The sequence below is a fragment of the Hetaerina americana genome, unplaced genomic scaffold (genome assembly GCF_022747635.1).
Source record: "Hetaerina americana unplaced genomic scaffold, ioHetAmer1.1.p SCAF_6, whole genome shotgun sequence".
Classification (NCBI taxonomy): Eukaryota; Metazoa; Arthropoda; class Insecta; order Odonata; family Calopterygidae; genus Hetaerina; species Hetaerina americana.
Window position 1 is genome coordinate 32,322,660 of NW_027287205.1, and position 13,055 is coordinate 32,335,714.

At 35.2% G+C, this 13,055-nt stretch overlaps 1 protein-coding gene across 4 annotated transcripts in view; it reads left to right on the forward strand.

The window, feature by feature from the left end:
- The window catches only part of LOC139695534 (death-associated protein kinase 1-like), an 89,321-nt gene that overhangs the window by 28,439 nt on the left and 47,827 nt on the right, over positions 1-13,055 (forward strand). For all 4 annotated transcript variants that reach the window (XM_071594369.1, XM_071594372.1, XM_071594373.1 and 1 more), the window contains 3 exons: positions 6,130-6,246; positions 8,713-8,910; positions 11,256-11,354. In XM_071594369.1, coding sequence (XP_071450470.1) covers positions 6,130-6,246; positions 8,713-8,910; positions 11,256-11,354 — 414 coding nt within the window. The remainder of the gene's footprint in view (positions 1-6,129; positions 6,247-8,712; positions 8,911-11,255; positions 11,355-13,055) is intronic.

Here is a 13,055-nt window from a genome sequence, read left to right on the forward strand (position 1 = left end):
TGCTGTCATGCTCTGTTTTGGCCGAGGGGAGGCATTTAAAGCCTCCATCCCCTTAATCGGAACCCTTCAACCGTGAACCCGTTCCCCTTATGACTTAACATATTAGAGGGAGTCCTAATGGTCTTTTTTTGCATTACACATTGGTGGCCGTTCAAGAGGTTCAGTGAAAGTGTGGGTGGCATCAATATTTTGATGTTTTGATTGTTCCACTTTGCAAATTGGAAGTGGTTGATGATATAGGAGAGCCTTCTTCTATCTACTAAATGACCTTCAAGTCGGACGACTGAATAACAATGGCTCGTAGATTTATTTCTACGAGGTTTTCAAGTTTAACTTGAGAATTTACTTAATTGCGTGTGTGTGGGTGCGGAAGGCAAATAATAATGGTGGCGAAGAATTGGACTGCGAAGCAGCCGGCCCACCAAGGAACCAAAAAAGAGGTAAAGAAATATTTTCGTAGCTATCTCTGACAGTGCCGACGTTCTCACCTGTTCACCCTGCATATATACCTTATCTTCAGTAAAAGTGATAAGCACTGGCATTGTCTTGTGCGGTATTTAATTAGTTTGCGAGTACTTCCTTCATCCTATCTTATTTCGTGTGAAGAAGGAATCTTATCATAACGTCAATGGCAAATTAAAACGAAAATAAGTCTTTTAGCGACGAGAAATAGGTAACTGAATCGCCTGTTGTTCATTGATTTCTTGCGAAGTAATTGGCTAAAGCCGGTGAATTTGAGGCTCTTGAAAATCGTAGTAATATCGTTTCAAAATGATGAGTCTTCGTGGCAAGCCAGTTCTAGGGTTGCTTAGTTGGGTGAAAATAGAACTCGGAGAAACGAGAAATCACGGAAATAAATCTGGCGAGTCGAGAGTTAGTGAACGTCTCGAGTGAAGTGCCGTGGTGGATTTTTTCACTCCTGCTATGCTTCGCAAAGTAAGATTTTTAGTGTATTTCTGTGCCACAATTAATTTAGCTTATGCTATTTATTATTCACTCCGCCAGGGATATGGGTGTAATATCCGCGGGTTGTTGTCACGACCCTGACTCCAATATGTTACAAACTTAGGTGTTTTTCATTGCTGTTGGAATCAATTTTTTAATATTTTAATGTTTATCTTATGATCTTATCTCTGTTGCATTCAGTTACTGTTTTGGAATAAAATATGGATTGATCCAAGGATTAAATATGCCATTTTTAAGCGTCAATCTTGGGGCGCTAAGTCCGCTAATGCAGGCGTGTTTCCCAACGTTAACTCATTTCCTATTTCTGCACTGGTTTCACCGGAATATCCGGTTGCCATGAATTATTTTAGAGAAAAGGTATTTGTATAGGTCATTGACTTACATTAGGTTTTCATTGTATGTTCAGCTCATTTCTGAGGAAAATTCTGAAAATGAAACTCACGATAATGGATCGTTGGCAAACTTTTTTAGATGCAAGGGAATGAAAACGTGCATATATACTAAGGACCGCTGGCACAGACATTTTCCAGCGAACCTTTAATAGATCGCTTATTAAATGAGTTTCGAAAGTATTTTTGCAGTTGTTATCGTGGGACGGTATCGATACATATTGTGCCCGTTAACTGCGTCTACAATGATTCGGCGGTTTTACTCTAAAGGAGGCAGTTTAACCGACTAGATTGATAAAAACAAATAATTTTCATCCTTATGGCATTGTCTGTTTAGGAAACGCCGTTGCATTCATTTTAATTTCTTTAATTTAGAATTTTATAAAGTGTCAACATTCATATATCCGATTACACCTCGAAAATGTTATAATTATCTGTGACATTTTGTATTCGGTTCTCTTCCCTTCAAACCTCGGAGGTGATGTGAAATCCACAAAGACATCATTTCTGGCCTCCGGTTAGATTTTGAGCGATGTGGAATGGGTGTAATTGAAATGGAAGTAGAGCCTAGTCAATTCGAACTAATTGGAAAGTTGCCATATTCAGATGAAGGCTTTCTAATGAACTGGTGGCTATAAATTACTTGTCAGAAGTCTTTGTTTCACCTTATTATTTGTCAAAAAACTAAATCATTCATTGTTTATCAAGAATTTTAAGTCTGTGGAATACTTAAGATTGGTAAATTAATGGATTTAAGACCTATTGATAATTTCATCAACATGTAGTAATAGTTTTGATCTCTTCGGCCATGTGACACAGAAAATAGCCAAGGCAAACAAGATAAAACTGGCACGTATTCCTCTTTCACTATATAAAAAATTATCAATCAAAAAACCATTTATGCTAAGATAGTATTTCACAGAATAAATAATCTTAGTCAAATTCCAAAGAAACTGCAGGAGATTCGCCTTGACCGGGATCATGGTCAAGGTGAATGATTTTTACACTCTAAAATTGTTGCTTTGGAGTAATCCTAGTATTTTTTATGCAAAAGAAATTATTATATTACTACCAGTTCTGACACATATGCAACATAATGAGATATATTTTAATAACATAACATGGTAATTTTTCAAGACAGCATTTCTTTAGTAAAAGCACTTGAGTTCATTTTTCAAACCATGTACTGTAGACTAAGCTTATACATTAATAGGTAACTTATTTTGGGTGAAAGAGGTGCAATAGTTGGGACAATTCTTGTACAAATACAGGTTGTTTTCTTGGATGTGCATTCTCTCAACCCTAAGTAAGTTGTCCATGAGCAGAAGAATTTAGCTTAAATAAAGATAGATTCATAGTCATGAATAGGACACATTGCAAGGTACAAAGTCTTGGCTGGTCATTATTTTAAATTCCTGAAAGAGTGACCTTTTAATGCTATTCACTATTTTCCTCATCATTGTAATAATATTAGGATATCAGTCTAGATTCTCAGTCACAGATTATTCCAGGTTATCTACAGTACCGTATTGTTGAATCATATGAAGAGAGCAGGTATGAAGGAAGAAGTTATAGTTAAACAGACTTATTTGATTGTGAAAATATAGGAATGAGTTTTCCATTCATTTCATTATCATAGGTCATCTGCCATGGTTGGCAGGTCAATGGAGGCCTCTTCTCCATGGACCTGCCAACCCTTGCTCCTATGAAACCATTTCCTGTGCCCTCCTCTTCATTTCCTCCTACCATCACCCTCTTCCCCATTGTCCGTCATTTTGACCCTCCTCCTCCCTCTCTTGCCCTTTGGCCCTTCCACCGGACATTCTTAGCATGTCTTCCACATTAAGGTTGAATAGGGTGGGGTAGAGGCAACACCCCTGCCTCAATCCCCTCCCAACATCAAACCAAGCTGTTCTCTTTTCACCAATTCTAATACACACCTCCTGATTTGAGTACAAATTTCCAATCGGTCTTCTGTCTCTCCAGTTCACACCTTTTTGTGGTTATGGGTTAAATGGAAGAAGGGACCAGTTGGTCTCAATTTCGCCCAAATAAAGACCTTTATCTATCTTTTTTTTTCTTTTGGATTTTCATTAGTTTTTCACATTGTATGTAGTCTAAAGCCTTCATCATTCAAAAAATACGCACACATGCCTTTTCCCTTCTCCAGTAATCGCTCTCCAATGGTATGCTTTAGTCCTATTGAATTTCTTGTGCCCATTCCTTCTCTGAAGTCATGCTGTTCCTCCGCTGTGTTCTGCTCGATTTTGTTCAGTATTCTGTTCAGCACTGGGTTTCTCTGTACCTTTCCTCCTTTCCCATCCAACCCTGATGATGCAAATGACCTCAGCTGTTGGTTGCCTGTCCTAAAACTACTACTATTAATGTAATAAAGCCATCTCTCATAATATTCTTCACTTTGTAGTTCACCAAGCCTTGTCTTCGTATGTGTTCCAGCTCTTCTTTGTCTACACATTCTTTGTTTGGCCAATTGTCCCAATCTCTATCTGTCTCTCTTCTTAGTTCACTGTTCAATTTTCTGTACAACTTGTTGCCCTCAATGGCCTTTTAATTTTGGTACTTTCTTCTCTCCTTCATTATATCTAACATCATTGATTGTTACTCGGGCCTCCTTTGTTCTCCCTTATTTCCTGTAGCCCACCAAATCTAGTTTAATGTCATATGACGGCTTAAAAAATGTCATATGCTTATGCCATATCATCATCTAAGCTGTCCTGACTAATCTTAAATTTGTTTGTCCACTTGGCAGTAGTTGAATATAGAGGAGAGTCCCCCTGAGTGTTATGAAAATCTGCATGAATTTTCTTTGCTTTCATACCTTTAATCACTACTCGAATCTCAATTTTTTCCATCTCCACAAATCATCACACAGGAAAAACAACAGAGTGGCATCTGCACCACAGGTGTCTTTTCAGAGCACGGACAGGTTGTGTGTGTACTAATAAAGGATGACCTATTACTATGTGGGAAACTAGTTGAACTAGTACTAGGTGGTGGTGATTCCAAGGACCTTTCTTACTACCCTAGTAGACTACCATTGCTATGGTAGAATACTAGGGTAGTAAGTTAGTACTAATAATGTGGTCTCTAGTTAATTGTAATACCTACAGCAAAAATTACCCTGTTCCCATCCCATTACATCTGCAGTATAAGAGTCATTAATCTTATAAAAGTCTTCATAGAAAATAACTACTGAATGCATATCCCTCAAATTTTTATTTTTGGTTGTGGAAGTACTTTAATGTACACATATACATACTTGGAGTGTTGCATATCCCATTGGCCATTTTTGATTAATTAAAACTTCAAAATGAGCTACAATTTCTCATTGATAATTTGTATTTCCATTTAGGAACTTAAGATGCCAATTGTCTTCCCTATTAAATTGGGTGAAAATGCTGTCATTTCAGTTGCTTACATTATAAAACTAGAATAATTCTCACCAATATTTTGAATATCACTGTAGTTTCTAAAAGAATGCTCTTCTTATGCCCTGTAATGACTCAAATCTTCCAGTACCATGACTCTTACACTCTCTTTAACCTAATTGAAATTGGCTATTTGTTTTATTTTATATTGTTTTGGATTTGAAACACACTTAAAATGTAAATATGAATTTAAACAAATATCCAAGTTCATGGAAGTTCATTTCAAGGGGGGTTTAAGAAGTTTTCATGTGCTTAGAAAATTTCATGTGAAGATTCATTTCATATGTGGCTATGGGAGATTGAAGAAAGTGGATTGTGCAGGAAGGAATGTAGTAAGGATGGATGTATGAAAAGAAGAAAAGGGGTTAATATTAAATCAGCAAGAAATGAGTAAGGGTGTAATTAGTGCATTAATAAACCTTTATTATATGAGAAAATCGTAGAGCAAAGAGGGGGGTTGACATAAATAGAAATCAAATGAAGTTATAAAGTGTTTTTCTTGTTTTGTTTAAAGGATTAAAATGTTAAATCCTATGCTTAAAGTTAATAATGTTTTGAATGGTTAAAAAACTACTGCAATTCATTATGGAACTCTTAATAAAAACATAGGTAATTTTCGTAACTTCCCTTGAAGTTACTGCAATTCCCTTTCTTATTGATTCTTATTATAACTTGGTAAAAATATAATTCAGAATATACTATTTAAATCCTATGACTTAAAATGCATGTATTTTGAGGTTCTAGGTTTCATATAATCAGTACATTTCAGGAAATTATGAGGTATACTATAACATTTATCATAAGGTAATGCAGTTAAAGTTTCTATACATTGTACTGTGTGCATGAGTCTTTTCAAAAGACTTGATGTGCAAGAATAGGTGGAGGGGTGATTCAAGTCATAGGCTTTTAACTAAGCTTTGGTTTATCAGTAAATAGAATTTGATGTTACCACCATTAAGAAGTGTAAATGTCCCTATGCTAATTCCATTTGTGCTGGGAAAAACAAACTCTGGGCTGTAAAATTGACTCTAAATGCACGCAGGTCTCTGCCAAAAATTAATTGAAATTTCTCTTACTCTCTTAAAATTTTAGTTTAAATTAGTGTGAATCATATTCATACAAGTGTGTGTTTATTTTTCCTTTGCTAAAATGACACTTGCCTCTGAAAAAGAGCCTATATCATTAAAATGAAATTGGAACTTGTGTGTCAAATAACTTGAGCATGTGATGTTTGTGTTGTACTTCTATGCTGTTTGAGATAGTAAAAGTCTGTATTTTTGTTGTTTTCATTTACCAAGAAATTAAGAAATTCTTTACTTTTGCAGCCACAGGATGACAACTTTGTGTTGGCCGCACTTATGTGCGCATCAGAAGAAGGGAATCTCAAAGGACTGGAGGAACTTCTATCAATGGCCAACATTGAAATCAACATGGCCAATAAGGTTAGTAATTATGTGTAGAAATATGAATTTGAGTTCATGTCTGGGAGACATAATGTATTGATCATTGACCAGATTATATTTTTGATTTATCTTTCCATTAAAAGTGAAGGACCTAAGTGGAAAACCAATCATTGATTTTGTTGATAAGTTAGAAAACTGAGTTGCATCGGTAGTAGTGAAAATACTCCAGGTGCGCCACCCTAGTTGGTGGCAGGGTAGGGTTCACACCTGCCAACTCAGAGATTCTGAGTTCGATTCCCATGTAGGTTGGTTCGACCTGGGGCATAGGTGTTTGTGATCGTCCTCAATCTTATGTCAAGGGGTTTGGTGGAAGATGGGACTATAAATGTATAATCTCAATTTCACCCCAATAAAAGAGACTAAATAAGTAAATCATCTTGCGGAGAGTTCTTTCTGAGCCAATGTGATTAAAATAATACATATTTGTGAAAGTTTAAAATGCCAAACCTAAATAGTGTGTTATGGTTACTTGATTTAAGATGGAGATATCAGCTTATGTTAGTCAAAACAATAAATTGAAAATTTTGCTGGGTGTGCAGTAGTTTCTCGTGGGTTTTCTCTTTATTTGGAGGGTTTTACTACTGATATGTATGTGACAATGTAAAAAGAAGTCACTGAGGAAAGTAATTTCCCTCATGAAACTATTGAAGCTGTTTAAAGCTAGTAGTAAATGATTGAAAGGCTAAGTATGTCAAAAGTCAAAAAGCAATAATCAAAGAATGAGATGATAATTACAATATCTTTACCATGGAGCAAAGTGACGTTGGTGAAAATTATTTGTTTGAACATTATGATTTTATTTGTAGCAATGAGTTCTTTCACTTATTTAACAGAGTTCTGGGAAACCTTTTCAAGACTGCCTACTGGCAGTGAACATAGCCCTTCATGTACCATAAAAAGGGGTACTTTTGGGATTGTAAATTTTCTCAATTTTAAGATAGAAATAAATGTATAATATTTGAAACCTAATACATAAAATAATTAAAGTTATCTTATTATAATTGTGTGTAATTGCTGCCCATAGTTAATCCATCAAATAGGGTAACTTCTGACATTAATTTTTTTACATAAAACCTGATGTTAACCATTTGCATGGTAACTTCAGACACTTGTGTTAATTATTTTTAATAACATTATTGCGGCCTAGCATTAACTATATTAGACTCGATTAATTACTTAGGCATTGCCACCACTCCCTATCTCTCCTGGATGCAACAAATTAAGGGAAATATGTGGACAAACTAACAAAAAATTATGATTTATTCGAAGAGGACTGGGTAATGTGACAAAAAGTTCAAAGAGAAATGTTATCTTTCACTGGTTGTCTCATTTAGAATATGCTGCTAATATATAGGATCCTCATGAAGTATGATTGATTGCTGAATTGGATTGGGTGAAGCATAGAGGAGCTAGATTTAGAAAACGTTGTAATGATAAACTTAGTAGCGTATCCAAAATGTTAGAGCAGCTAGGCTGGGAATCAGTCACAGAGCTAAGGTTTAATTACAGATTGAAGCTCTTGCATAAATTGGATGGGTGTCTCTTTAGCAGTGATGTTGAAAATTTATTATTACCTTTATTGTACTATGGTAGGAGAGATCATGTAAGTAAAGTTAGAGAGATGAAGGGTAGAACAGTAGATTTAAGATGTCATTTTTTTCATGAGTGATAAGTGATCAGAATAGTATTGCCCAAACGAGGTAGAGGTAAAAATATTCAGGTCAAAATCAGTCTGGTGTGTTTTCACCCTGCCACACACCCTGGCGGTGATTTGCAGGGTACTAAAAAATGTAATATAATATATAAATACTATTTGCCTGGCATAAAATCTGCTCCTCCTAGGGTAGCATTTAAGAAATATCTCAAGTATTTTCTGATAGATAAATGCTACAAGTATTATAGTGTGGAAGAGTTTCTAAAGCCTTCGGAACACTGAAACAGCTGATTGATTATTCCCTGGCTTATCCTATATTTTACTTTGTAAAGTCCTGGGGCCAATAAATATTTTTATAATTTTTATGTAAACATAAGTACTTGCATCTTAGTATAGGCATTTTTAAATGTTTTAAGTTTCTCGAATTTTATACTTATAAAGCATCTGATAAAGATGCTTATAAAGCTTTATCTTAGTTTTATCATTTTAAATAAATAATGGAGGTTTGTACTTTTACACTATACGTTTATTACCATGTACAATGCATTTTGACATAGCCCACTAATATCAAAATATGCTGTGCATTGTAATAAAAGCATAGTGATAAAATGCAAACCTAAATTACTTTTCCACAAATTTATTTATAATAATAATTGTCGACAAATAAGGGCATGCTGCAATGTCCAAGATTTGATCTTGATCCTTTTCTTAAAATATCCGTTTGGGTATTTTTGAATTTTTTGCCCTTCTGTGATGTGCAACACTTACCAAAATGTCCTTTTAAATAACAGCATGGTGAAACTGCTGCTCATGTAGCTGCTGGGCATGGTCATTTGAAAGTCCTAAGTGTTCTTGCGGCAAATGGTGCAGATTTAGGAATATCAGACATCCATGGAGATACCCCTGTGTTTTGGGCTGCCAGACAAGGCCATGCTGAAGTCATCAGAACATTGGCTCTTGCAGATATAAATGTTGGTGTGCAGAATAAGGTAACTATAAATCATATCATATCATCCAAGCATGTGTGATCATATCAGTTTTTATCTAGATACCTTCTATGACTGATGGTGTTAAAACTTTGACCTTTCATATTGAAAAACAGTGCAAACAAGCTTGCATCAGTTTTCCTATTTATATTTTCAAATCATTATGTATTTTATATGCAGGCAAAAATATTGCAATGAAATTTCTTTAGGGGAGGAAAAAAAGGGGAGTTAAATTTTGCAAGCTTCAATTATGATTTTACAATAGTAGATAAAAATCAAATCAAGACGTAAGAGATCTCAAGGACCCATTGGTTTTGTTGAAAAGAATGAGTATGAGTACTGAAGTGACTCAAACAACTAGTTGGACAAATAAGAATATCACTGATGGATCAATACCAGTTTTATTGCTACTCAATGCCAAGTACATTATGTTCCATAAAGTATTTGAAATGTTAATGCCATTCAAGACAAGGTTTTATGTGTTCATTAAACATTTTTAGGAACATTTTATGCTTATGCAAGCTAATAAAATCTTTAGGTGAAGTGAGAAATTATAAACCAAATAGTTATGCATTTCTTTTGTTTTATTGTGTATATCCTCTTCATTACTGTTTTCCAAAATTTATCCTAATATTAAAAAGGATGCATATAAGTTGTTAGAATGCTGGAATGATGGTTGTAATAAATATTTGGAGGAATAGGAGACTTATCCAAAACCTGTTCATGTCTCAGACTGCTCAGGTGCGAGTAGTGAATGGAGAGTCCAGATGGGCTGTGTTTGGAAGAGGAGTAAGACAGGGGTGTCCCTAATCACCTATGCTTTTCATTGATATGTGTAGGAAACTTTTAAAGAGACATGGGAAGAACTTGGGATATGAATTGAAAGATGGTGGAGAATTCATGAAATTAGTTAGGTTTCAAGATGATCAAGCTTTAGCCAAGGTGTTCAAACTGTGCTGAATGAATTGGAAAATAATTGTAATAGGTATGGTATGCTAATAAATGTAAATAAAACAAAGGTTATGCAGTTTTCTGGAAAGAGAAAGGTTAAGTTAAACGTTGATTAAGGAGGGCAAAAACTAGAGCAGGTGGAACAGCTTACCAATCTTGGTAGTGTTTTGTATCAAAATGGTCAAAGTAGTGTGGGCATTAGAAGAATCAAATTAGGTAAGGAGGAGGAAATTGATATGTTGAGTAAGGAAACTAAGAAATGGCTCGTCAGAACTATGATAGGTGGAATGGTTTTGTACGGCTCAGAAACATCATCAAAACAGGATGATAGGTACGATTTGGAGACTTTTGAAATGTGGGTGAGGAGGAGGATTGAAAAGGAGAAATGGACTGAAAGGAAAACAAATGAGGAAATGCTAAGCATGGTGGGGGAGGAGAGGGTATTGTTGGGAGAAATCCCAGGAGGCAGGGAAGATTGATGCAGAACATTATGATTGGCAATGGGATGTCGAAGAATGAGATAAAGGGGAAAATGTTAGGCAATCAAGGAAGAGGCAGGAATTGAAAAGGGACGTTGGATAAAAATTTAAGGTGGAAGGAAATATGCAGAATTGAAGAGGGGCTTATTGTAGTTTTGGATGTTGGGTTGTGGATTGTTAGGATTGGCAAGGAAATTGTCACTCTTCCATCAAAAACCTTAGCTGGTAGGTTACCAATAATAATAATGCTCAAGTTAAATGATGGCTTGAAAAAATTTAGCTCTTTAACTTCTCTTTTCATTTTTGTTTTTAATGAGCTACTAAGATAGCCTGTTGAATATACGTGTTTAAAGGGGAAAAACTGCAAAAGCCTCTATTTATGGAAAAATATTCAGTTTTTATCTAAACCTTTATGTGGACTAAAAGGCTTTACTATGATAATTTTGCTTCATCATCTGTCATCTTGGTCAGAGCCCCGACACATTTATGTATGGCATGGAAAATATATTTTTATTGCCATTTTCACACTTGTTATCACAAAATTCTTTTTATCACTATTTTTTGATGTTACAGGGATAAAGGGGAATCTTGTTTTTTTCGTGATTTATTATCTGGGTGAAGTTCTCTATTGCTCTTCACTTTGTCAAAATTTTAATTTTGAAAATTTTGTTGCCCAAATCATGCATTTTCTCAAGGCAAGCAAGTTTGCTGTTGTTCATGTTGCTAAGTAATTTGATGGAATTTTTCAAATACAAAGTCTAGTTTAGTAGTGAAATTTAAGTATTATCTTTTCTATTTTAAAGTTCAATTCTTTTAAGTAAGTTACTGCTCATAAAATATTGTTTGAATAAATGATCCTTTGATAAATGTGTTATTCTGATGATTTTAAAAAAGTTCATTCAATCCTATTTTTTACAGAATGGGGAAACCTGTTTGCACATGGCTTGTCGATATGGTCACACATCTGTAGTCCAAGAATTGTGTTCATTGCCCATAAATCTTGACCAACAGGATGAGGTAGTGTTTTTTTTGGAATTTGCATGAAAGCTTTTGCTTTAAATATTTCTTTTGCCATGATCCCAAGTTCTTATTTTTTTCATCTGATTTAGTTGAATAATTTTAATTTTTTCCATCAATGGTGTTACTTAAAAATAGTATTAATTGATCCAAATTCTTATGGAAGTTTTACCTTGGCAATACTTTGATAGTATATTATAATTATGACTATATCTGTTTTTGGAAAATTTTTGATCAAACTTCAGTCGCAAAGATTCAGTAAAACCTCTTTTTACCATATTTACCTTTTTCTCCCACTTTTTCTCATCAAATTTGTGAGTTTTTCCATTCCTGTTGTATTTGAAATATATAGGGGAGTGCTTTACTTAAAAATTGAACTCCATTACTATTAAGTGTCATAAGTTGTTTCCTCACCTCCAAGCAGCAGGCATCAGGAGGAAAAGTGAATCCCATCTAGTCTACTAAAATGACCCATTTTGTAATGTGAATTTAGAAAAACTGTCATTCCCTCGGACATTGCAGGTTCCTCAATAACTGTATGCCTGGCCATATTTTCATACTGCCTCGGATGCAATGTGGTGAGCACAGAAGTTGTCTCACTTTTGCTCTTAATGTGACATCACCATACTACTCCATTTAAATGGAGATACCAAACAAGATAATGAGAAACCTTTTGTTATGAATTAAGAACAACCACAAAAGATAAAATATTTGCATAATTAAAATAGAATATTTAAGCTCATGAATAGAAACTTCTGCTACTTTTTTTAAGGTAATCTACCGGTTAAGGTAGGTTTTGGATGGGCTTCACTACCAAATAACTCTCTCCTAACAAAACACAATACAACATCCTACTCTACGACAAGTCCCTCTTCATCTCTGTGTACTTCCTTCCACCCTTCATTCCTATCCAATTCCTACCCAATCCTTGTTTGCCTCACATTTCCTCTCTATCATAGCCTTCAACATCCCACTTCTGATCAATATGCCCTTCATCCATTTTTCCTGCCTTCTTATGATTTCTCCCAACAATCCCCTTTCCTCACCCACCACATTTAGCACTTCCTCATTTGTTTTCCTTTCCATCTATTTCACCTACTCAACATCTACATTTCTAAAGCCTCCAATCTTTGTCTATCCTCCTGCTTCAGAGATCATGTTTCCCTGCCGTGCACAGCTATGCTCCATACCGAAGTTTGGACGAGCCTTTTCTTAAGATCCTTACTCACCGTCCCTGTTATCAACTACCTCCTCCTTGTGAAAGCCAACTGCAATTCTTTTCCTTATTAGCCTCTCCTAATTAGGATCAGCCTCATGTCCCTCCAATCTATTCTTATTATGTGCAATATACTAACTTTTTTTCCCAATTCACTCTATTAAATGCCTTTTCGAAATCTAAAAAACGGGCAAATACATCCTGATTGTATTCTATATTCCTCTCGATTAGTGATCTCACTACTGCAATGGCATCACACGTGTCTCTCCCCTTCCTAAACTCAAACTGATCATCCCCTAAGTAATCATTTTCCCTACTCTCTATCCTTTTGTTGATGATCCTGAGAACACCTTTAGCTTTGTGGGATATCAAACTTATCGTCCTGTAGTCCTCACATGACGTAGCCTTTAACTTTTTCGGAATAGGAACTAACACTGATCTCAAAATGTCTGCCGGCCAGATTCCTTCCTCATAGATACTACGAA